This window comes from Apium graveolens, chromosome 9 (genome assembly GCF_009905375.1).
Source record: "Apium graveolens cultivar Ventura chromosome 9, ASM990537v1, whole genome shotgun sequence".
Classification (NCBI taxonomy): domain Eukaryota; kingdom Viridiplantae; phylum Streptophyta; class Magnoliopsida; order Apiales; family Apiaceae; genus Apium; species Apium graveolens.
This window is the reverse complement of record NC_133655.1, coordinates 226,655,367-226,682,713: the sequence shown is the minus strand read 5'-3', so window position 1 is coordinate 226,682,713 and position 27,347 is coordinate 226,655,367. Positions and strand designations below refer to the sequence as shown.

General features: G+C 34.0%; 1 protein-coding gene across 1 annotated transcript; it reads right to left on the bottom strand.

Annotated features, from left to right (window-relative positions):
* Positions 1–20,308: 20,308 nt before the first annotated feature.
* Positions 20,309–23,370, bottom strand: LOC141684783 (peroxisomal adenine nucleotide carrier 1-like). Its single transcript, XM_074489903.1, has 5 exons — positions 23,097–23,370; positions 21,830–22,061; positions 21,550–21,696; positions 21,119–21,279; positions 20,309–20,908 (listed from the first exon to the last, which is right to left on the bottom strand). Exons 1-5 carry the CDS (start codon positions 23,222–23,224, stop codon positions 20,629–20,631), a joined length of 948 nt encoding a protein of 315 aa, XP_074346004.1. The 5' UTR covers positions 23,225–23,370; the 3' UTR covers positions 20,309–20,628.
* Between the last annotated feature and the right edge of the window lie 3,977 nt (positions 23,371–27,347).

The following is a 27,347-nucleotide window of genomic DNA, read 5'->3' as shown; positions in this document are numbered from 1 at the left end:
TAAATATTATTATTATCCCATTTATTATTCTCATTAATAATTAAAACACCTTTTAATTATTAATCCTTTTTCTAAACACTTTAGAAATAATTCTCTCTCTTGATTTAATTTCCAAAAATTAAATCCTTAATTAATAATATTAAGAACTTTTCTTAATTAATTTATAATCAATTAAATCTCATTTAATCAATTATTAAATTTTCCAATTAATTATTTATTTCACAAATAAATAATTATTAGCCATTATTAATTAATTCCTCCACCATTAAATCATTCTCTTTTTATGGTGTGACCCTGTAGGTTCAATATTAAGCCGGTAGTAGAAATAAATAACAATAAAACTATTTTATCATTATTTATATAAATTCTCTAATTTATTAAATATGATTAATTAATTAATCACATTTATTCTACATCGTGAGGGATACTTCTCAGCATATCGCGACTATCCGGATAATATGAATTCACTACTTAGAATACCAAGAACCTATTCAGTGAATAGTTACCGTACAATAAACTCCTTATACCCTACAATGTCCCGATTAAATACAAGGCATGGATCTCGTGTCAAGCCTATCTAATTCAATCACTTGCTTACCATTCACTATGCTTAGTTCTATGCAAATTAGAAACTCCTTTCTAATTTCATTCACTCTGGCCAGAGATTCCTGAACTAGCATAAGTGGATCAGCCTTGAATATTCGCTTCATTCACTGGAAGGGGTAGATCCTTTATTGATCATACACTATCTTCGTGTACAAATTCCTATACCCAGTAGAGCCCTAATAATTGTCCTTGGAGACTAAGAACTAAACCAAAGCATAGTTCAGTGTACACAAGATGACTATGATGACCTCAAGTCTAAGGATACTTGTACAACTATCACTATGTGAACAACTACTGACACGTGAGTGAACTCCATCAGTTGTTCAGCTGTGCGAGTCATGTTCAGTAAACTTATTCCATAATAAGCACCTACATACTAGCTATAGTGTCACCACACAAATGTCTATGAGAACAGACATCCTTCATAATGAAGCAAGCATAGTATGTACCGATCTCTGCGGATTATTAATTACCAGTTAGTAATCCTACGACCAGGAACTATTTGAGTTTAGAGTTATCATCTTTTAGGTCTCACTATTATGATCTCATCATAATCCATAAAAAGCTTTACTCTAAACTATGGTATATCTTATTTAAACACTTAAATAGATAGAGCCCGTAATAAAAACAAAACAAGTCTTTTATTAATATCTATGAAATCAAAATAGATTACATAAAGAGTTATTCCTAAATCCTAATACATGATTGGACTTAGGACATATTCCTTTCAATCTCCCACTTGTACTAAAGCCAATCACTCTGGTATCTAATACCCATCTTGTCTTTATGACGATCAAAGTGACTTTCATAAAGTAGCTTTGTGAGTGGGTCTGCTATGTTGTTATGTGTGTCAACTCTAATTCAATACAATATAAGAAATGTTACCGCGCTCCCACTAACCCTTTTGTAGACGCATGGTTCATCTACGTTTTTGATAAAATCAAACTCTTTGATTGTCTCATCAAAACGAATGTTCCATCTTTCGAGAAGCTTGCTTTAAACCACATATGGTTCGCAGTAGCTTACACACTAGGTTTTCATTTCTCTTGGAAAGAAAACCATCTGGCCATTTTCCAGATCTCATAGTAGTAGTAAGCAGCAATCGCAAGCAAAATCCGAACTGATTTTAACAGGGCTACAGGTAAAAGGTTTCATCAAAGTCAATCCATTGCCTTTGTCTGAATCCTTTTCCCAAAAGCCTGGCCTTAAAGGTCTCCACCTGGCCATCTGCTCTAATCATTCTTTCGTATACCGTATACATAGATTCCATTCCGGATTTTATGGCACTATGCCATTTCTCTGAGTCAACACTGCTCATAGCCTCATTATAGGTCACAGGGTCGTCATCATCAATGATCGACAACTCATTGTCATTCTCAATGACAAGGCCATAATACCTCTCAGGTTGGCGAGACACTCTCCCTGATCTATGAATGGGCTGTTCCACAAAAGGTTGTTCAGTCAGAACGGGTGTTTCCACTCGATCTGTAGTAGTTTGTGCTTCTTGAACTTCATCAAGTTCAATTTTGCTCCCACTGTTTCCTTCAAGAATAAACTCCTTTTCCAAGGAGGTAGCATGTCTGGAGACAAACACCCGATGATCGGTGCAAAAGTAATACCCTAAAGTCTCTTTAGGATATCCCACAAAACTACATTTTACGGATCGATATTCCAGCTTATCTGGGTCAACTTACTTGACATAAGCTGGACATCCCCAAATCTTAACGTGTTTAAGACTCGGTTTCCTTTCTTTCCATATCTCATACGAAGTTTGAGGAACAAATTTGGAAGGCACCTTATTCAGTAAATATGCTGAGGTTTCCAATGCATAACCCCATAGGAATACTGGAAGATTTGCATAGCTCATCATGGACCGAACTATGTCTAACAAAGTTCGATTTCTCCTTTCAGATACCAATCTGGAGGAGTCCACTGGGAGACTATACCATTTACTTTCAGATAATCTAGAAACACTCCTTCAAAGTATTCACCACCTCGATCTAATCGAAGAATTATAATACTATATTTGGTTTATTTCTCCACTTCATACTTATACTCTTTGAACTTTTCAAAGGCTTCAGACTTGTGTTTCATCAAACACATATCTGAATCCAGATCTATCATCTATGAAAGTAATGAAGTATGAAAATTCACCCATGGCTTGCGTAGACATTGGTCCACATACATCTGTGTGTACCATTCCTAGCAAATTTGCAGTCCGCTCTCCATGCCTACTAAATGGAGACTGCAGTGCCACAATGAAGTGAAATTTTCATCATCCCTTTTCTTTTATTAGTTTGTTCAATCTGAAGTAAATCATGTCACATTTATACAGACCATTATTTAAAACACCACGTCCATAAAGAATATTATCTCTAAGAATAGAACATTCATTATTCTCAATTATAAATGAAAATCCAGCCAAGTCTAACATGGGAATAATATTCCTCACAATCGAGGGAACAAAATAACAATTATTTAAAACAATAGTCTTGCCCATAGGCATATGTAAATGAAATGATTCTACATCTTTAGCAGCAACTCTTACTCCATTTCCCATCAGTAGAATCACCTCCTCTTCCTCAAGAGTCCTACTTCTCCTTGGTCCCTGCAACAAATTGCAGATTTGAGAACCACAGGCGGTATCTAATACCCAAGTAGAAATTTGATTTAATGACATATTCACTTCTATCATGAACATACCTGAATCAGAAGCGGTAGTCTCACTACCCTTCTTCTTCTTCAATTCTGCAAGGTAAACCTTGCAGTTCCTCTTCCAGTGCCCCACCTTGTTACAGTGAAAGCAAACAACTTTGCTCTTGGGGTCTTCAGCTTTTGGTGGAACCGGATTTTCTTCACCTACTTTCTTCTTCTTGGAAGAGTTCCTCTTCCTTTTCTTAGGATTGGAACCTTCACCAATTAGAAGAACAGAACTCTTCTTAGGGGGGAAATTCGATTCCGCGGTCTTCAACATGTTGTGGAGTTCAGGCAGGCTGACATCCAACTTATTCATGTGAAAGTTCACAACAAACTGCGAGAACGAACTCGGAAGCGATTGCAAGACCAAGTCTTGGTTCAGCTCCCCATCCATGGCAAAACCAAGTTGTCCAAGACGTTCAATCAAATTGATCATCTTAAGTACATGGTCATTCACAGATGATCCCTCAGACATCCTACAACCGAACAACTCCTTCGATATCTCATATCGAGCTGTCCTCCCTGCCACATCATACAACTCTTGTAGATGCATTAGGATAGTGTGAGCATCCATATGCTCATGTTGCTTCTGTAGCTCAATATTCATGGAAGCTAGCATGATGCATTGAGCAACATTTGCATCATCTATCCACTTATGATATACAACATGTTAATCATTATGTGCATCACTAGCAGGTTCAGTAGGCTTAGGTGAGTCAATCACGTATTCCAGCTTCTTAATCCTGAGAACAATTCTCAAGTTTCGAAGCCAGTCAGCATAATTAGGACCAGTCAATTTGTGAGCATCTAGTATGCTCCTGAGTGATAGTGCAGAAGACATAACGTACAAAGTAAATCTGTAAATGATAAACACATAACAACACTTAGCAAATATTCGATTTCATTTTAAAAACACTATATGAATCGGGTCTTTATTCATAAGTGGCTCCCACTAGTTTACCTAATTTATTCAACCCCCTACGTGAAAAATTAAGCATTCATAATGCTAGTGGGAATAGGGATCCTACATTCCATTACACAACCCCGACTGTAGCACGAACCGCCATATAATGTTCAATAGGCAGACAACTCTTGTCAATTACATCTTATGTTATTCCCTAATCAAACTTTAGACTCTTGAATAATTGAGTCTCGGCTGTAGCACGACAAACTCAATATTCTAAATCAAGTCTAACCCAACATTCCGTACAGTTGAATCAGTCCCCAAAGGCCCACGGCTGTGGCACGTACCGACCTTTAGATTCTTATTCAATGTACACATCTCTATGTAATAGACAAGTATTTCTTATTTCGAAATCAAAGCCCTCGGCTGTAGCACGAACCGACAATGATTCAAAAATAAGAACTACTTTTCTATCATGTTGGAAGGCTATGACCGACACAAGCCCGTTGTGTCATTGGCCAATTACTACTTGATATTATTTAATTTTAGAGGGATTATATTATGTTACAATCATAATCATATTATAAAGAGATTCTTCCTTTTAAATTAAATATTTCAAATCAATAATCAATAATCAGATGATTCCCAGATCGGGTGGAGCATTGTCAAGAGGCGTCACTTAATAACCCTTTCTTACAGATAGAAATCTGTTGTTGACAGAATCATCCTTTCTCTCATATCGAAAATTCATATTCAATTACGTGTTTCATAAACACAAGAATCTCATGATTGTATTCATAATATTATTCTTAAGGTTATGAAACAATTTCACTATACTAGGTTGTCTAACAAATGCCTTATGTTCATTTAAGGTTACCTAAATCTATCATCGCATGATAAACTAAGCATATATCACATATATAAACATGAATAAACATCAAGGTAGGCGTGTTACATCATCTAGCACATTAGTCTAAGCATTATACATCTCTATGTATCACATGAAGCATTTAAAAGCAATTAAAACAGTCAAAAATAGCTTTAAAATACTTCATGGAAATATAAACAGTTTAAAACTTTTATATAAACTAAAATTGATCACTCCATTAAATCCGTCTCGGAAAAACGAATCCAACGGTATATTGCACGCCCAAAACGGAGTTACGAAACTCCCAGAAAATCAATTTTAATATGGACAGTCGGGCTGTAACGCATTACAGGAACGCGTTACAAGCCCTGTAACGCATTCCGGTGATGCGTTACAACCCTTTTAACTAATTAAAAGGTATAACGCATTCCGTGAATGCGCCACAGGGTGTAACGCATTCCCGGAATGCGCTACACCCCTTATTTTATTATATTTTTTTCTTGCAGCAGCCGCCTTTTCTCTCCTCGGTTGCCGTGTGTAACACCCCCAAATCCGGGGTCGGGCATCCGGGTTGTCACGAGTTCCATTTTCCTTAATAACACCCAATCTTAATACACAATCAACTACTCTGTACTGTGACCCCACAATAAACACACACACCACAAGTTATAGTCTCAGAGATGAATATCCAAAAATAATCACAAGTCGTTTTATTCCACAATTATATGTCAATACACCTTAAAAAGGTTTCTGAATAAATTTACATTTCTTTGCCATTATTATAATTCATAATTATACATAAGTCTGGTGCATCATTAGTTGAAAACTTAGCCTATTGGTAATTTCTACCTCAGCTACAGCGGCCTCAACGCTTCCAGAAAGCTGCGGAACGTTTCCTATCCGCTTGCGAATTGGGAGCTTGGTCCTGTTCATCTTATCTATCTGATGTTGTGTGATGAAAGAAGAAAGCAAGGGTGAGCAACAAGCCCACCGAAATAATATGTATAATGATTAACAATATATGAGCCTTCTCATAGTACTCATGAAAGTCTTGGTCAAAAGAAATGAACCTAGTTTGATATCTTAATGCGATGAAGTCGCAAAATATTCAGTATATATACATATATACTTTTCAAAATCTTGGAAGTCCTCTTCCATACATAATATACACAGAGTTCCAGTTTATAACTGTATAAAACTATCGTTGCAAGGTGATCTCATATATCTAACCTTGTCTCAACGTTTTTTCCGAAAATCTTTGACATGCACAAGATAATCATTTACTAGATATAAGTTTAAAAGATGAATTTACAAGATACTCTAATATACTTATATCTTTTCCGAATACTACTTGAACTACCACCGTTCAAGTTATAATTAGTTTCAAAAGTTCATCACACAGATGAGACTACAAGATAAGACTTGAATAGATTCAATCTTTGAAATATTATTGAATGAAATAAAGTTACGAGATACTTTATTTAGTCTCGATATATATATATCCACATATATATCTCTTAAACATTTCCTGGAACCTCTGTTATGTAAAGTATGAACAGAGTTTGTAACATCCAATGAATTTTGGAAAGGAAAAGAATTTTGACATAAACCCGATATCTTGCTGATCAGGCAAAGATACCAATAAGTAACCTTTTCTACTAGTAGATGGATGAATCCCCCACCGGTCATCACCCTGGTCACATAAGGACCTTGTGGTGGACGGCCACCCGGCCTCTTACGCGTTGATGGACTGCCACCCAGCCACTTACACTTTGATAGACCGTACCCCAGCCTGTCGCTTATGCCGACTCAATTAGATGGGCTTACTTCCCGAACATTGGGTAAGTAATCAATTCATTTATTTTCTCAAAACAGCAACCACGTTGCGAATGTAAAATGCATCGCAGAGCTGGATCCCCCAGGTTTTGAGCGAGTATTTAAATCCCCTTTGAAAGGAAGATCTTAAATATAAAAAAAATGAGTTTTGGGGTCCACTCTAACTTTAAAAATCATTTTGAAGACTCGAAAACATTTTTAAGAATGTTTGGAGTACTGCTGATTTATTAAAATAAATCAGTCCCGATATATTAGAAAATATCTGAATATTATTATTTAAATAATATTCTCATAAAGATAATCCTTATAAAAATAATCGAAGTAGAAGTTTTAAAAACTTATACTTGAAATGGATATTAAATAACCAAAGATATACTTATATGAAAGTACTATCTTTATTTGAATAATCGAAAATAAGTTTGATTATCGAAACATTATTCTTTAATAAAATAAAGAATATTATTAAATAATAAGCGGAGTCATAATACCTCTAATGAATATTATAAATAATATTCATTAAATAAAATAAACGGAGTCATACATCCTCCAATGAATATCCAATTAATAATCATTAAATATAATAAACAGAGTCATAAGTCCTCGAATGAATATTCAAATAATAATCATTAAATAAAATAAAGTTATCGAATAAACCTTATTCGATTAATAGTTTGGAAAACTATAACCATATATATATATAAATATATATATATATATATATATATATATATATATATATATATATATATATATATATATATATATATATATATATAAAATCTACTCGGGATCCTCGACTCCCGATTTTAGAAAATGTTTTCACCTTTGGGTCCCTATACTAAGGGTATATGCAAATTACCGCTATTCTCTAGCATAGGTATTATCAACTGAACCAACAGATATATATGGCAAGAATACGAAATAGGCATGCATATGTACCATATCACATGCTATAATATATCGCAAGAATTTGCTAATATAACCATCATGCATCTATTACAAGATAATGCATATACAAGTGTATACATCACAACAACAGTATAACGGGTAGAAAACTTGCCTGAGCGACTGGGGGTTACGAATGGCTCGGGACGAGTCTGGTAACCTATAAACAACAAGTAAGTTGGATTTAAACCAAAGTCACTTGTAAATCTATACATTAACTAACTTAGACTCTAACGCTCGCTTTGCGCTTACTGATTCTCTTAAGTCACTCGAGTACCCTCGGCTCCACCATTTTTAATAATTTAACCATTACGAGTTTTAAGGCGATTCCTTCGCGGGTGTCTTACCAACTGCCTATTACACCTTACATAAATGTTTCATACTTCAATTAGTCCTTTAAGGTCTTTAACCTATGTTTCAAAGTAAGGCGAGGGGTAAGGGTTCGTTCGCGAAACGTCGTTACTTAAAACGGCCGTTTCTCCTAAACCGTTCATCGGAATCAAACGAACCACATATCAAAACGAAGCTCGTAACATGAACTATCTAAACATGGCAATGGTCAAAACCTAGCAGGGGGTTCTTGGGTCCTAATGTTATGAACAAAAGCAGTCTAAAGTAAATCAGACATTACGGCGGCTATGTTTACGCGATTTCCCAAATTTAAACCATTCCAAAACCATCACAATTCAATCCACAATCACAACCAAATCAAAACTCCATCCATACTACATCATAACAGCCCCAACAACTCAACATTAACAATTTATACTTATTCCCCACATGAACTAAAAGCTTTACTTAAGTTCTTTAACTAATTAACAAGATTTACAACTCCAAAAACACCACAAAACCAACTAATCTCTACAAACTCAACCAAACTTTAAACAAACAAGCCTCATGCTTCACATATACTATATCAATCATATTCATTCCTAATTACTCAAAACCAAAGCTAGGGTTTGGAGTTTATACCTTCCTTGGAGCATTTAATACATGAAAGATCCTTGAAAAACCCATGGAAGCCTTAATCTAACCTCCTACAAGTTTGTTCTTTCAAAGAAATCAAGAACACAAAAATTAATTTCAAGAAAGTACTATTCACCATCTTCTTCAATGATTTATAGAAAAAGATTGGCTTGGAATTAGAAGCTTAAACTTATAGGAAGTATGTAACTATCCATGGGGAAGCTTAGATAAATACCTTGCTAAATAGTAAGTGGTGGAGCTTGGATCTTCATTTTGCTAAGAAAGAAGCCGACAGCTTCATGAAGAAATGGAGGGTTTTGTGTTTTGTTTGGTGAAAATGTAATGTTTGGCTTGGTTGGTTGATTATTGATTTGTTTTATTTTTGGTTAATTACCTAAATAACCTTGTCTTTGTGTGGTTATAAACCAACCACATCTCCTTCCTCCCTATGTCATGCTTATGTCATCATGTGGTGTCATCCTTCCCTCTTTGTCCTCTTCCCATTGGTTGGATGACATCATCCCCTCTAATCTCTTTGATTAACTTCCTAATTGTTTGCCTAATGACCGCTGATCTGTCATACGGTTCGCTTAACTTTCGTTTTCGTTTATCATTTGAGGGATCATACCCGGGATCTTATTACTTAGGTTCCCTTAACCTTTCTCAATATATTATATTCCTTTTATGATCCTCTCTTATAATCCTTTAATTTAAATCTTTTTTATCCTGTTACCTTATACTCAATTCTTTCCGTATCTAGTGGATTTCCGGGAAAAACCAAAGTGTTCGGAATTGGATTCTGACGATCTTTACATACACTTATATACCATATAGAGTACTAATAAAATCTCAGAATATCCATATCAGAACCCCTACATAGTGTGGCATGAAAAGTTTTCTCATTCAGCTAAAACACTATTCATAAGGGTTACAAAAAGTTCAAAATTTTTGGGGTTATTCCACCGTGCCTGACATCTGTGAACGACGTACCTGTACTTTGCTTTGCTTTCTCCGTGCAGTCAGACATCACAGCAGCAGTACAAATATATATATACATACTAACATATTATATATATATATATGATTATTTAATTACGAATTTAAATACAACAACTTCAAAAATTCATAATAAAAAATCTATACATCATAAAATTATGAAAAAAATACCCAGACGATCTACAACACTTGTAGAACCCAGATCAACATTCAAAATTATTCTGAGAAATGATTTCTCATCAGAAAAAATTAATCCATGACATAACTTGTAAAAATCATAATTAATTCATACAAGCACATAAAATTCTGAAATTTTTACCACAGATCTATATGCATACAACCTATGCTCTGATACCATTGTTGGATTTTAATCACAGCGGGGTATGGCAAAACACTTTTACACACATAAAATCCAAATAAAAGCATATAAATCGTGGTAAAAACATAGGGATCGAATCTAACCTTTAAAATAATTCGGAGACAACGATCAGAGATCCTTAGCAGTTGCTCCTCAAGTGTGAAGCACTCCACCGGTATCCACCAAGAAAACGATGTTAAGGAGGAGGAAGGAGGTGGAGAGAATTGGGTTTTCCAAACTTTTTGGGTTTGGGGGTTCAATGGTTCGAATCAAAATAGGGTCTATAATAGTGTATTTATAGGCAAAATTTCCAGCTGAAATTTTTCCATAAATATTATTATTATTATTATCCCATTTATTATTCTCATTAATAATTAAAACACCTTTTAATTATTAATCCTTTTTCTAAACACTTTAGAAATAATTCTCTCTCTTGATTTAATTTCCAAAAATTAAATCCTTAATTAATAATATTAAGAACTTTTCTTAATTAATTTATAATCAATTAAATCTCATTTAATCAATTATTAAATTTGCCAATTAATTATTTATTTCACAAATAAATAATTATTAGCCATTATTAATTAATTCCTCCACCATGAAATCATTCTCTTTTTATGGTGTGACCCTGTAGGTTCAATATTAAGCCGGTAGTAGAAAAAAATAATAATAAAACTATTTTATCATTATTTATATAAATTCTCTAATTTATTAAATATGATTAATTAATTAATCACATTTATTCTACATCGTGAGGGATACTTCTCAGCATATCGCGACTATCCGGATAATATGAATTCACTGCTTAGAATACCAAGAACCTATTCAGTGAATAGTTACCGTACAATAAACTCTTTCTACCCTACAATATCCCGATTAAATACAAGGCATGGATCTCGTGTCAAGCCTATCTAATTCAATCACTTGCTTACCATTTACTATGCTTAGTTCTATGCAAATTAGAAACTCCTTTCTAATTTCATTCACTCTGGCCAGAGATTCCTGAACTAGCATAAGTGGATCAGCCTTGAACATTCGCATCATTCACTGGAAGGGGTAGATCCTTTATTGATCATACACTATCTTCGTGTACAAATTCCTATACCCAGTAGAGCCCTAATAATTGTCCCTGGAGACTAAGAACTAAACCAAAGCATAGTTCAGTGTACACAAGATGACTATGATGACCTCAAGTCTAAGGATACTTGTACAACTATCACTATGTGAACAACTGCTGACACGTGAGTGAACTCCATCAGTTGTTCAGCTGTGCGAGTCATGTTCAGTGAACTTATTCTATAATAAGCACCTACATACTAGCTATAGTGTCATCACACAAATGTCTATGAGAACAGACATCCTTCATAATGAAGCAAGCATAGTATGTACCGATCTCTGCGGATTATTAATTACCAGTTAGTAATCCTACGACCAGGAACTATTTAAGTTTAGAGTTATCATCTTTTAGGTCTCACTATTATGATCTCATCATAATCCATAAAAAGCTTTACTCTAAACTATGGTATATCTTATTTAAACACTTAAATAGATAGAGCCCGTAATAAAAACAAAACAAGTCTTTTATTAATATCTATGAAATCAAAACATATACATAAAGAGTTATTCCTAAATCCTAATACATGATTGGACTTAGGACATATTCCTTTCATGTATGACATGCGAGGTTTACTTTAGGCTTTTGCATACCCTATTTCACAGTTTTTGAGACTTCACTAGACTTATGGTTGCTTTTAAAATATCGATAAATGAAGTTTCTGAATGATTTTAATAGAAGGGTGATCTTTTATGTAGCTGGGAATAATGTTGCTCGGACTTGGATCTTCTTGTTGGACAAACTTAGTATTTTAGACTAAGTTGTGAATCATTTTGAGACTCTATATGAGTGAAACACATTATGTGTTAGTGGTGTGTATTTATTGGAACGTATTCCCCTCTTCGAGGGGATTCCAACGCATATTTACACGCTAAAAATGAGTAAAAGGTGAATGAGAACTGATGCTCCAAAGTTTTACCTTTTAATATGAAAAGTGGTTTTGTACCACATCGAGAGTAGTACAAACCTATTCCTTAGTTTTTCTTATAAATACCATGTACCACATGGAAAAGAAAATCAAGTCCTTTCAAGCCTCTCTTTATAAATAGAGTTTTAGGGCACCAGTTTTATTAAGTCGTGGAAATAAGAGTCATCTCTTTCATTCTCGGTCTCTTTAGTCTTAAATTTTTCCAATATTTCCGGTGATAGTTCTCGGGCTCAGTTCAAGTTCGCTGAGAGTATATTCGATCTATCGATCTATCGATTATACTAGTATCTCGTTTTATCCTGGGAAGCAGGTCGCTAAACACGGATGGTGCGGGGCGAAACTGCTTTAAGGAGACAGTTTTCTGGACTCGAGATTAAATCCAATCTCTGTTTGTTTTCTAAAACCCTTCTCCTAATTTAATTGTTAATTCTTATATGCTTATGTGATTTAAGAATTAGCAATGTTCTTGTGAATTAGTTATATAATCAATTTATATATATATAATAATGTCTTTATCGTACAAGATTGATAACAATCTTAAAGCAGTTTTTCTTCAATTTTCATACTTTCTTGTAAAAAGACGCAAATGTCAATTTGATTGTTTAAATTGGATTTATTTATGGGTATATGAGTGGCCATTATTTGCCTCATTAATTTAATTAATTTCGTGCGTTAATTTCTTTGATCACTTGTTGCCATGTGCTTGAAATTAATATAAATTTGATTTTAAATGGTGCTTTATTTAAGCATAACAGGTACGAGGCAAAAGTAAGCACAAAGTTGTTGGATAATTGATTTCTTAAAAGGCTATTGATGCTTTAATGATTATTGATTTATGATCAACTTATATTCAAGTGGACATATTTGGTGACATCTCTCTTGGGTTGATTATTATAAATTGGTAGATTAAACCCAAATTTATAATTTGTCCATATTTTCGCTATTAATGGATAGCTTATTATGTTTTGTTTAATTAATATGGTGATTAATAATATATATGAGCTAGAGTTTCTTAATTCTGAATTGATTTCGGAATTATTAGTATACTGATACAAGAATCGTATATGCTATAGTTTACATGCGTGTTTGCAAGTTCATAACATGATATTGCTATGCAATTAAATGATATGGCTACATAAATGTGACCCTTCATGATGGAACTTGATTATTTGGTGATTAATTTTAATCATTGTTGAGTGATGATAAGGCATCAATTATTATTGTTTAATCTTTAATAATGGAGTTATATCACAAACTTGTAATACTGGATAAATAGAGGCCTTACCGCGTATCTATTTAATTGGAGAAAATAGATTACAAGCATAGATTGGTGACAATAAACGTGATACAAACTATGTAGTTCTAAACATCTTATTTTAATAGATTTATTTGTTAACAAAATGCTTTTAGTTTATATGGAGGCTTTGGAAAGCTATTAAAGGAGGCATAAGTTGCTTTATTATGTAACGTGTCTCGTTAGTTAACATTAGTTTGACTGGAAAAATTTGTTCTAGTATTTTCACTTGTGCTGCACTTGATAGAATGCAGTAATATGTTTGTTGTTAAACAATGTGACGAGTAGTGCAGCTGAAGTGAACCAGATTTACAATTGCTTAGGATTCTCCACATTAAGAACCTAATGGGCCTGGAGTACAGGTTATGGGTCAGCACATAAATTACATTTTTCTGGTTGGATTTTTCCTCCAGTTAAATAGTAATTTCACGTGTTGGTGTCGGTCTGCTGTGGCAGTGACACACGAGCCTATTATAGTGATCCATGTGATACTTAATACGGCGAATATTGATATCAGTATTTATGCTGAACTTCGGAGAGAATTCGAAAAGTTGTTAACCCTAACGCATCAGTTGATCAAGGATCACTGGACGTGGGTTTATTGAATATTTATGTTCTTCCTTGGGCCTTTTCTGGTTGTACCCGTTGGTGAGCCAGAAATGTAGGTTCGTGTGAACCATGTAAATATTTTAGAGAAATTCGGTAATTGAATTTTTAATGATAAGAACCGCGGGAAGTTCTTTAAACATGATATTAAAATCTTATAGGTTTTAATGAATGACGTAAAACCTGCTCAGATGAGAGGTAGTGATACGATACGTGTATACTGTCTGGTTTGATAGTAAATCACTCGTACTCGTAGTCGAGTCAATATTGAAGCTAAATAGAGAGATGTGTGCTCTATAAACTCAAGGGTAAATCCAACTTAATACAGATAATTAAGATGGTAGTGAATAATTTTGATGATAAATAATCACCGGGCAAATTCTGTTTGCAATGTGAATATTCATGAGGTCATTGCACCTTACTCGCATTAAATAAATAGAGTAGATGCAGGCTTGAGTTGCGCTCTGAGAAGATGCAAAATGATTGTGATCAACTCAGACTATCACTGAATTTGAGGATATTAGTTACGAAGGGCTAATCGTTCCTTAAACATGATACCACAGAAGGAAATAATTAAATTTCCTATTAGTTTTGGAATGTTTTCTGACATTCTGTAAGATATTAAAATTGTGGGGTATCTAGAATAGAAAATTATTGAATTTTCTATGAATAGTGGAATGTAATGAAACATTCTTGAAATAATTGAAATGTGGGGGTATCTCGAAACTTGATACCAATACCTCTGTTGGTAGCATGAGATCCAAAATCAATTGAGATATTTTGGATGGATACATAGACAATGGTTGAGTCTAATAATTTCCGATATATGAATCCAATTTTTTGAGATTCGTAAGAATACTATTACAGAGTTTAGGAATGCTTATGCGATAAGCTAGTAGATCCTAGTAGATATGTAATTAAAAGTCATCTAAATGAACTTACGAGTTATTGGATGAATGTGAGGATGAACCTGCAGAGAGCAAAAGATTGACAATTTGTTTGAAGGTGAACTCGTAAATTTAATAGAAGCAATGCGCTTCTCGTATAATTCCTTGATAAGTGAATATATCAAGAGAAAATTTGACTATTACTAAGAGTCAATAAATCAAGATTTTCTAGCACGTGTACTAGAAAATGGATTGTGCATGTTCTCTCTATGTCCTTTGTGGGGGAAAGGATGTTAAGAAATAGAGAGAGTGGTTCTGTTTGACAGAATCTTGTTTAAAAAATATATAGATCTTCTTACGAGATAGAAGCATTAGGACCCAAATGAATTTTCAAATTGGGAAAATATATGTGGGTCTGAAGGAAGTATAAGGTCAGACTGATAATAAAATATTACAGTCAAAAGCGATGACCTTATATAATTTATGAAAGATTCTCGAGTTTTGAGAATAAGGTAAATTAAGTTGATACTAAAATTATCGTATTTTGAAATTTAAAAGTGTATCAATGAACATTGAGACGGTCTTTCTAAATAGATATTTGAAGAAATATCTATTTACGTGAACCTGAGGGTTGTTCTAGATAAAGCAAGAGTAGAAAATCTGTACTTTCGGTGATCATGTTGAGTGAAACAACATTGACACGAAATAATGGCATATTAAATTTGATATTGTTACGATAAGCAATGACTTCAAATAAATGACATGGTTACCATTTTGAGGACGCTCAAAATTGGTTGCTATGTGAATAAGGATTGCCAGTTTATGGACGCTTAAACTCGGTAATGATGCAAACTGAAATTGCTGGTTTTGGGACGCTAAAAGCTGGTATAACAAGTGAAGCCTTAAGTAATAACTAGTAAAGTTATTTCATAAATGTGAAATATGTCAATATAAGATGTCAAACTGATTCAAAATCAGAGAATTGACAAGTGTGCATGTGTTATTTACACATGATATGCAAGTCATAATTGATTGCATGTGAGTGATCTGATCATTACGAGAAGTAATGACAAGAGGATCATCTCTGAAAATCTTGATGAGATTGAAAAATTTTGATTTGAAGATTATAATCTTCGTGACTTTAAAAGTTTTAGATGATACATGTCACATGTTGGTGATGTGAATTTTGAAGAGATCAACGAAGCTAAAGTTGTCATAGCTAGAATGGATTTATATTTATCCAAGCGTAGATGAACAAGGATCTCTCAAGAAGGATTACAAGTCTGTTGTACTTTTTAAAATTGTACAAAATTAGACATAGGCTACACAATTGGTAAACTGGGTAGATGCACGAGTATAATGGAAATTGGTCACTTGGAAGTGATTGCAATGAGATTTAAGGTGTATGATATGTGCTCGTGAGCTTGGACTGCAATACGAAAGATATCTAATTGTACTATGTGAATATAGTATGTAAATTAGATATTTGACTATAAGAACTTAAAAGTCATTCGAGAATACATTTCACACTTAGAAGCCGTGTCATGGAAATCCTAAACTTAGCTCGATTCATGATGAAATACGAGTCTGGTGCATAAAATAAATGCAGTTAAAAGGCTGAGTAGCCACTTTGTAAGGATATGCCTAAATGACAAGGAAAATGTGTCTTCAATATGCATATATCGTGTAATCAATATGCAAATTGGGAGATCAAATTGTTGTGTATGAAATGGTATGTCTCACATTTATGATGAGGACATAATACCATCAAACAACTATTCTCAACGAGAATTATCATGATTGACTATGTAAAGTCAAATGATAATGTTTGGATCCACTAACCAGATGGTTAAACTGAGCGAATCTGTTTAAGCCAAGGGAATCTAGTTAGACCGAGAGATAGTTGTCAAATTATCGAGAGGAATGAGCCTTGCCTATTGCTTAACGGCTTCATGGTGGACACCCAACCTTGCTGACTGGAGATATCAAGAACTTGGTTCAATGGGACAACTAAATCATGATGACCAAATCACTGTGGGGGTAACCCCTGGCCTACTTATATGATGATGAAACAGTGAGACCCGTAAGGTACGAGGTTAAGCTTTATGCTTTTAATGATCTTTGACGAATACAAGGATTTCAAGTTTGAATACATAATATTCGGTTGAGTAAACGCGGGTTACTCTATAAGATAAAGATCACCTATGTAAGAGAGAAGTATGGCTGCTTCAAAGGAGAATTGCGAGGCACAATTCTTTAGAAACTCTTGCAGAACCAGGACGATGTTCCAGGGCCAAAATGGACATAATCATGAGAACTGAATGAGTCAGGAAAGATATAGTGATGAGTATGTCATCGTTTACACAAACGGTCGAACAGTTCAAGGACATCGCGTCATACTGTCTACCAGTAAAGTCGATATACTTATTCGAGCGAAGGTTCAAGGAGCATTCTCTACCTATCGTATGCTATATATAACCGTCGGAACTATCACCAAGTCAAGCTCCGGGTCTGTTTGTCTATGTGGTGCGTGCTACTGGACCATCAATCTCATTTGTGGGGGATTGTTGGACAAACTTAGTATTTTAGACTAAGTTGTGAATCATTTTGAGACTCTATATGAGTGAGACACATTATGTGTTAGTGGTGTGTATTTATTAGAACGTATTCCCTTCTTCGAGGGGATTCCAACGCATATTTATACGCTCAAAATGAGTAAAAGGTGAATGAGAACTGATGCTCCAAAGTTTTACCTTTTAATATGAAAAGTGGTTTTGTACCACATCGAGAGTAGTACAAACCTATTCCTTAGTTTTTCTAATAAATATCATGTACCACATGGAAAAGAAAATCAAGTCCTTTCAAGCCTCTCTTTATAAATAGAGTTTTAGGGCACCAATTTTATTAAGTCGAGGAAATAAGAGTCATCTCTTTCATTCTCGGTCTCTTTAGTCTTAAATTTTTCCAATATTTCCGGTGATAGTTCTCGGGCTCAGTTCAAGTTCGCTGAGAGTATATTCGATCTATCGATCTATCGATTATACTAGTATCTCGTTTTATCCTGGGAAGCAGGTCGTTAAACACGGATGGTGCGAGGCGAAACTGCTTTAAGGAGACAGTTTTCTGGACTCGAGATTAAATCCAATCTCTGTTTGTTTTCTAAAACCCTTCTCCTAATTTAATTGTTAATTCTTATATGCTTATGTGATTTAAGAATTAGCAATGTTCTTGTGAATTAGCAATGTTCTTGTGAATTAGTTATATATTCAATTTATATATATATAATAATGTCTTTATCGTACGAGATTGATAACACTTCTTTATATATTCAATTACTGTTTTTATTTCTGGGTTAAATGTTGAGTGTGCTGTATGTTTTATAAGTAGTTCATTTCAAGATATTAGTCATGTACATTAAATTTAGGTGTAAGATCTGAATTCCTGTTTGGTAAGGAATATATTAACTGGTTTGTGACGTGAAGGAAATTCTAGTAACCTAGATTTGCCAATATTTTCTTTTACATCGTTCAGTTGTTTGATTATTTAATTTCCTGAGGTGTGAGCGAAGCTGGGCTAAAACAAGTATGATTTCTTCATCTCTCTCCCTTGCACAGTTTTTCATGCGGCGTGACATGTGCACACAATAATTATTAAATTTAATATAATTTAATTAGCTCTTTAATAATGTTGGATCCCTGCATAAATAAAATCTCCACCAATCAGAATAAGCTAATTTTATATTTTTTTAGTGCTTAGAGCAACTCCCATGCAAGATACCAAAATAGTTGTCAGCGCTTGTCAAATGAGTTAGCTTTTGGTTGCCAAAAGTTGGCATTCCATAAAATAGGGTGTTAATTTCATTTGTGGTCCTAGTATGGTCACAATGATGTATAAAATATCATTTCTCTAATATATTTATATTAAATATTTTTTTAAAAAATAATAAAGTTGACATCTTGGTATGCTAACCATTGGAATGTTTTTTTGAAAAAAGGGTGCTAAAATTGATATGGAAGAGAGAAAATTTAAAATATACTATTTTTTATTATGTGGCGAAGTTGACACCATTTGAATGGTGCCAAAATCGGAATTGTTGTTAGCATATGGCCATGCTAGAAAAACCCTCTCTTATATCTTATATTTGTTGTATATTGTATAATTATCGGAGTTGTTGTTAGCATATAGTCATGTTAGAAAAATCTCCATTGTATTTGTTGTATATTGTACATCCAAAAAGATGCAATGTTACTTTCGATGATTATTTGATATTTGATACAGTAAGATTGAACGTAAGGGAGCAGCGGTAGCCTTTCTAGATGACAAAATCAATACTAGAGTTAAACCTTGATGAATGAAAACCCTCAGTGCTCAGAGAACTTGTTCATTTATCAAGATTATTTCATTTTCGAAAGAGGACTTATGTGAGAGATGCAAATGCATTGAAACCTTTTGGGTCTCCCGACCACTGTTCATAATGTGATTGGTTTTGATGTTTCTTCACTGTTTTCATTCAAATGATAATTGTTACTGTTTTATTCAGATGAGGAAGAAAGTCTTCTACGAGGTATCAACAATTTTAGGGCCACCTTTAAGTTGCCAACATTAACCGACAATGACAAAGCCGAGTGCCTTGCAGAGGAAATTGCAGAGCAGCTCAAGGATCAACCTTGTACAAACACCACTGGAGCCAACACAGTACCTGGAACTGAGCGTCAATTTTCAGATTTCCCAGATCTTCTGAACAAGTGCAAGTTGAATGTCACCACTACAAGGGATGGCACCATTTTGCCTGCTTGTGTTCCCAACCTTGTTCAGGATATCGTGCTCTCCAACTACACACAGACTCAGTATGCTGCTTCTCTCAGTCATACTAAATACACTGGAATAGGGATCGGCTCAGATGAGGACTGGATCGTTGTCATCTTGACCACAGGAAAACCAACTGGGAATTTTGCTACTGGTTCTTCTGTTCCTGATAACGTCCAATTCAATCAATGCTATGCATCGTCATAGGAATTTACTACCTTATTGGAGCATATTAGATTACAGCTATTGCTGTAATCATGTCCCGATCCCAAACCGTATGCCACAGGCCACAGCTAGTAGATTCATGCACAACTTCACCTTTTGCCGTGATGATAAATTACGCTTTTATACATCTGATATTGTCTTGAGTTTACAAGTTACTACTACTATTGCCTCCTATAGATTCAATTTCTCGTAAGGCCTCTTTTGTTTTTTTTTTCACTTAAGCCCTCTTCTGTTGATTCACTAATTATCAAATTTGTCCGAAACAAAAACAATAAATAAATCACAAGTCATAAGCATATATAAACCTTAAACTGAGTTAAAGCTAGAGCTTGAAAAGGATTACAGAACCAGCCAAGGCACAGATTTATGGCATTTATTAAAGACCCATGAAAACTTCAACATCAGGGAGGATAGAATAAAATCAACACAGGCAAGGGAAGGGAAAAGAACATAAATGGCGAAGAGTTTATAATTGATACAAAGAATATCTTTTACCAGCCTCCACGTAATATCTGACATTCGTCACACAAAGTAACTCCCCGACGTGAAACTATTGGTAGGCTATCCATGAGCAATACTTGCACATTACTTCCTACAAGCTCTTCAACTTAGTCCTGGTTAAGAACAAAGTCCTCCGGATTGCTAATAGCAGGACCCACGTGGTCTTCGTTATCTTCTCCTTAATCATTAGGAGCAATGCGGAGCTTAGCACGGTCTTCAGGATCTGGGCATCCAGGCCTTTAAAAAATCCTAGTAGGCCTTCCGTTTTCCATATGGTAATAAGTGCACTAAAGAATGTTTTCTTGGATTTCACTTTAGCCTCATTTTTTTCTTCTTCATTCGATTCAGCAGATTGTATCACAACCTTACATCTGTTCAAGTTACATAAATTTGATTATCAGATAATGAGTTTTTCATTACAATAGAAAGGACGATTTACATTTATTTGGTAAAATATGTATAGAAAACTACGAAAACTAAGTTTAAAAAAAGGTAAAATTGATTAAGATATTCTAGAAATGACTGAATATTGGATAAATAAATGTCTTTAAAAGAAAAAGGCGGAGAAAGGCAACTATGACCTGATAGCCGGGTACGTCAAGCAAGTCGCAACACATTTTGAGACAGCACCCAACACAAAAGCAGAAAATGCAGAAAGAGCTTGCTGAGATTGTTCTATACCTTGGTTGGGGCTCTGCTGTCCTTTAAGTGCTCTCAGTTTCAATTGATCAAACACAGTGTACTGCATAAGACGTAGAATTCTGGCTAAGAGCATAGTTTTCTCTTTACCCAAAGGTTTTTTTTGAAGAGCCAATTCATTAAATAAAAGATACCTCCAATTATAGGAGGGGACAAACAGGACACTAGAGCTTAACATCAGCTAAACTACCTAGAAAGGTAGTGTGACAGCAACAGACAGACATTAAACAACAACTTAACAAAGTTTCAAACTAACGGCTAGAACAGACTCAGAACGATTTTAGAAAATCATAAAAAAAGCAAGAGCACGTACCTGAATGGAAGGATTTGCTGTTAAAAGAAGAGATATGCCTAAACCATCAAATGCCTCTTTCCAAGTTCCCTCTGCGAGAGTCTTCCAAAGGCCTTTTGACTTTCCAAACGCACATGTCTGCATCCTGGATGATGCTGTATCAAGAGGCTGAAATAATGCATTCAGGTTAAAAGTATTCATAAGCAGTACTTTCTAGCTCCATAAAACAAGTAAAGAGATGCCTTGCAAAGATCTCATGGAATAAAAGAAATCGATTAATTTTTCATTTTATTAAACAAACCTGGGTTATAACGACAGTACAAGCTCCAGCAGCAGCAGCAACAATCAAATTAGCTTTCGTTCCAACAGATTTAAATCCAGTTTTCGCGAGGTACAGCCTCTTAAAGAAGCTGTATCCATAGAAGTATATAAACTGCGAAATAAAAGACTGCAAGTTTTTTGTCCCAAGACCTTGGTACAAAGAAAGAATCTGGCCTTTAGAAATTGCCTCAAAGAAAACATCAGAAAGATTCCTGCATAAATCGCGACACGATAAAATTTCCTTAGCCAGTCCAAACACAAATCAAGTGAGCCATAATCTGCTTGTATATAATCCAAACACAAATAGGTAAGCTTTATGTACAAACTAATTGAACCCACAGCATTCTAGAAAGTCCAGAAGTTAACATAAAGTCACAAAGTACAATAGGAACAGCAAATAAAAATGTCAATACATCAAACATTTTCACTACATCAAGCACCACCGCTCAAAAAAATCAAACAAGTGATAACACCCAACATCACTGATATCCAGAAATGTTTACATAACAAATACTCCGGTTCAAAATATAAGCTCGGAAAATAGAGGCAATTTGACAATAAAGATGGGCTTTGTGCACAGAGAGGCATCTTAGAAAGATGGTATAAAATGAAAATCCAACACTTCAATTGTTTCTTAATCAGTAATGTAACTGTAATGCATTATCTACATGATATAATTTATACTCAAATTAGAAATGTACAATTAAGATTGGCAAAAATTGAAAATGTATATGTAGAGTTAAAGAAAAGCCGCATGGTGAAAAATCACTCATAAGTCAAAACTCCAAAGATCGTACTTTGGGAGCTTGAGTGCATATTTAACGAACATAGTTCCAATTGAATTGCTTATAAATTTTTTTGCAAACTTATTACAAACACATTCATACATAGTAGCTATCACCTGCAAAATGTAAAATCATTACAATTGCCACTTACAAAAACCAACAAACTATTTAACACACCTTCTCGCAAAGTTATTCTAATTCAAAGTTCACATAACACTAAATTACAATCTCTGCAATGTTTCCACTGTGAAAACATCTTAAGACTAAAATGATCACATAACAAAAAAAATCAAGCAACCCAATATATCAAAAAGCAACTAATACCCAACAAATATTTACCAAAATTCAAGAAACAATCGAACCCATATATCATTAACCTTAAAAAAGCAGTAACAAAAACATACAAACATATAAAGATACGATTTTTAGCAAGAATTGATGAAGAATATGATAAAGGGGTACCTATATTTAGGATTGGGTCCTCTAACTTCAGCTTGATATTTAGTTTTACAAGTGTCTAATGGGTACAATATGGTTGTGCTAACCAAAGCTCCTATTGCCCCTGATGTTGCTTCTGCTACTGATTCCATTTCTATACTCCCCAATCTCCAGTAATATCCTCTGCGCCTATATATATATATATATGTATGTAAGAATAGATCAACAACGTTATATGTAGTAGCAGACGTGGACGTTATGGTTGTGTTTCTGACTATGGAGGACTGGGAAGCATTGGGAATCGGAAACTGTTTATTGTCTCTTTTGGATTTTTTTAATCTTCTAATAAAATTATTATATTGGTAAACTGTCTTATGTTTGTTTTTATCATTATATATTTTGTAAAATATAATTTTAATTTATCATTATTGGGATTCGAATCTTATATTTCTAGTATTATATTTTTATAATGCATTACGATTTATTTTATCATTATATATTATAAATTTTAATTTTAATATATTACTTGTAGAATTCAGAATTTGTACTATATATTTTTAAGATTATACTCCTTATGTCTCGTTAAATTCTACTCCCTCTGTCTCATTCATTTCTATAAATTTCCTTTTTTGGATGTCTCATTCAATTCTATACATTTTAAACTTACCAAAAATATTAAGAATTTAATAATATAAAAATCAATCACATCCACTACTTTCTCCCATTACACTCATTTTATTCATTAAATATCGATTGGTCCATTATTTTACCTAACTTTATACTTTTTCTTACTAAATTACATTTTTTCTTTCTCTCTCGTCCAACTACCTATTTTAATGAATTTTTTGTCCTCCGTGTCCAAATTATTTGTACAAAAATGGTTGGGACGGAGGTTTACTTTTTGACACACTTTTCAATAGATCTTTAAAGCATAACTCCACAATTTTTTATAAAAAAATTTTGTTTAAATTTTTATTAAAAAAAATATTACAAAATTATAATTAATAAAAAACTCAAAATATGTGCAAATAATAAAAATATAGAACTTGACATACGGAAGGAGTATTTAACGGTATTGTTTTGGAAACGGTTGGGTGGACTCAGCATGACTCGGTTGACTCGTTGCATGACGTATATGTGAAAGAGAAAAATCTGGTATTTAAAATGTTTTACACGGTTAAGTACACTTACACGTGTGGCCAGCCAGCCGGCCTCATTTGACTTCCCCAATTTCCTAATACTCCTCCTGTTTTGTTTTTCATCTAACGCATTTCTGAATGTTTTAACTTTTAATTAGAATAATAATTTTTAATTTTTTATATAATTAGAATAATAATTTTTAAATTTTTATATAAATAAAAATATATAATTTAAATTTATTTTAAAAAAAGAAAATTTTAAAAAAATATATTTTATCTATCCGGTCAAAATACATAAAATTGTGTGTAAAAAATTAAATAACATATAAAAAAAATAGGGAGTAGTATTTTAAGAATTTCAAATGAACAAAACTGTTTTTGAACAAAATTCGGGATTAGCTCGTTAAATGAATTTGTTTCGCTTCATTTGGTTAAACGAGACAATCGTGAACAGGCAAATGAATAATATTTATATCATTTTTATTTATATTTATATGAATAATAATGTATGTTAGGTTTGAATACAACACAGAGGGGGGTGAATGTGTTTTGGCTTAAATGTTTGATTTTCGATCGACTTAGGCTTTAGCAGTTAGTTGTTGTTAATGATTTAGTAGAATGGATGTTAAACATAAATAGCTGTGCAAATATGTAAAATAAAGATCTTCAAAACTCACTTAATTTTATATTAAAAATCAAGCAGTGTTTTGCTACAAAATCTATAAGTTCTTGTTTTAGAACTTCGCTTCTTTCTTGAGAGAGAACATACAATTTTTCTAATCTGATTGTTCTTCTTAACTTAACTAGAGGACCAGTGTTAACTTTATAACTCAATTAACTGCTGGTTTACACAGTGGATAATAAACATGCTATTAACTTTTCTAAACTGTCACTTATCATTTCTATTTATAGAAAAGCAAATCTTCCATTTCTGGCTTAGCATATCTTTAGCATCCCGTGATTACTTTAATCTTCTCTGTCAGTTAATCTTTGTCGTCGATCTTGCACATCTCTCAAACTGCTTTTTGTAGACTTGTCAATCCAGCTGTGTGAATTGTTTGTTGATTTGCAACCTTGGATATTGAACTGTTCTGCAATTCTGTACTTAGAGAAATTTCTTCACTTTGAGATCTCCAGTTAAGCTGTAGAGAACTCGACATCTCGATAGGCATGTTGGCTTGTCGATATCTCTGAAACTTCATTGTTGCCTAGACTTATCGACAACTCTGAGTTCTCTAGTGAATATTGGTTTATCGATAACTCAGAGTTCTCTAATGGACTTTGACTTATCGATAACTCAGAGTTCTCTAATGAATGTATACTTGTCGATATCTCTGAGTTCTCGACAGATAATTCCTGAGTTCTCAACACCCGGTGGATGTTGCTTATCCGTCGAGTAGTGATGGTTTATCCGTCGAGTAGACATTCCTCATCCGTCGAGTGGATATTGCTCATCCGTCAGGTAGATGTTACTCATCCGTCGGTACTCTCTGGAGTTTAAATGACTTCTCGATAAGTCATTCTGGAGTTCTCGAATGATTTCTCTATAACACTAATTCTGTGACTTGTAGAGATCTTGACTTAGAATATTTTACACCAAACAGATTTATTCAACTTCAAGCTTCTTCAAAATTCTTGTGAGACATGATCTTCTTGATCTTCTTCCAGATAGAATTCTTAGGCTTGACACTGTTTAGAGAAAAATGCTCCAGTCTACTCCATTTACATTTTACAGACATTAAGTGTTACAAGTATGAATTACAGATTAAGGTTACAATACAACTAATCTTAGGGTTGTCAGTATAACTTAGTCTTGTTATGATACAGACATGTCTTGCACAACAATCTCCCCCAATTTGTGAGAAGATTGCTTATCACAAATTCATGCCTGTTAACAAGACTAACCCCAAGTTAAAGAATGAAAATAAAATGATACAAAAGCTGATACAACACTTGTACATTGGACAGTTTACAATAATTAAGTAAAGACTGAGCTGTCTGATTCTTTCTCAATTATGTTCCTAATTTGCACAAGTATTTCCAATTCTTCTAGGATGGGGGTGTCAGCTGGAGCCTCTATTAGTTTCAGCAAATCTGGCTTACGATAACTAGCTAACATCCCTATCCTGTAACTTGACAAAGAACCAGCTTTTATATTCAGAAATCTTCCATCCTTTGATATTCTGCTCTTGCCTGATGCTTTCAACTCTTTTGATCTTCTAATATACTCATCAATTTCATGCTCATACTTTCTCCTCTTTTCTGCTAACAAGGCTCTCTGCTCATTTCTCATCTTCTCTCTGTTAACCACAAACACTGCCAATATTGTTCTCCATGCCTTGGTGGCTGAATCTTTACCATTCATCAAACTTAGCACCCTTTTCAGCTCAACAATTGAGAGACTTCAATAGTCTATTTCCAAGCTGTTCAAAGGACCCATCATTGTAGTAGATTCTAACTTCTTTGATGTGAACGACCCAAACTCTGACTATTCTTTCAGCTAGCTGTTGGAAGTAGTCTTCATCTGAATCAACAACATTTAGAGGTTTAAAATCATCTTGTTTAAATCTGTTCCAGATGGCCTTTTCACCAAATCCATGATCATTGGAAGATTTAGCTATCAGTTGTTCTCTTCTTTGTTTTCTTAATTTCCTTTTGACCTTGGCTTCTTTTGGACCTATTCCAACTGTTTTGAAGTGTGTTTTAAGGGGTGGCTGAAATGAAGGTAGGGTTTTGAGTCTTTTCAGAGAAGTATGGTTGTGAGTGATTTGAGTTTTGAGGAGAGAGCTGGTTGTGAGCTTGTAGAAATATTTAGGCTTAGAGGTTTGAGGTTGAGCATTTTCTGTTGAGATTGAATGTGAAGGTTTAGCAATTGGTATTTGGATATTTAGGGTTTGGAGAGGTTGTGAGGTATCATTCTTTTGTCTTTGTCTCCTTCCACCCCTCCTTTGAGTCTCAAATCCACTTTTCTTCTCCTTCTCTTTCTCACTATCACCTTTTTCACCAATTGCCTTACCAGGTTGACTTGAGTTTGAGCCAGAAGGATTTTGACCATCTTTCTTCTGCTCATCATCACCCAAGTCATCTGTGTTGATTTTAGTTTCAGGCAAATTGGCTTCAGAGCTATCAATGTATC

Bases quoted from the DNA above. Each gene is read 5' to 3' on its own strand.
- LOC141684783 (XM_074489903.1), bottom strand. From the start codon at position 23,224: ATGGAATCAGTAGCAGAAGCAACATCAGGGGCAATAGGAGCTTTGGTT. The intron at 22,062-23,096 runs GTACCCCTTTAT...CGATTTATGCAG, and splicing joins GGACCCAATCCTAAATATAG to GAATCTTTCTGATGTTTTCT. The intron at 20,909-21,118 runs GTCATAGTTGCC...TAACTTGAACAG, and splicing joins TTGACGTACCCGGCTATCAG to ATGTAAGGTTGTGATACAAT.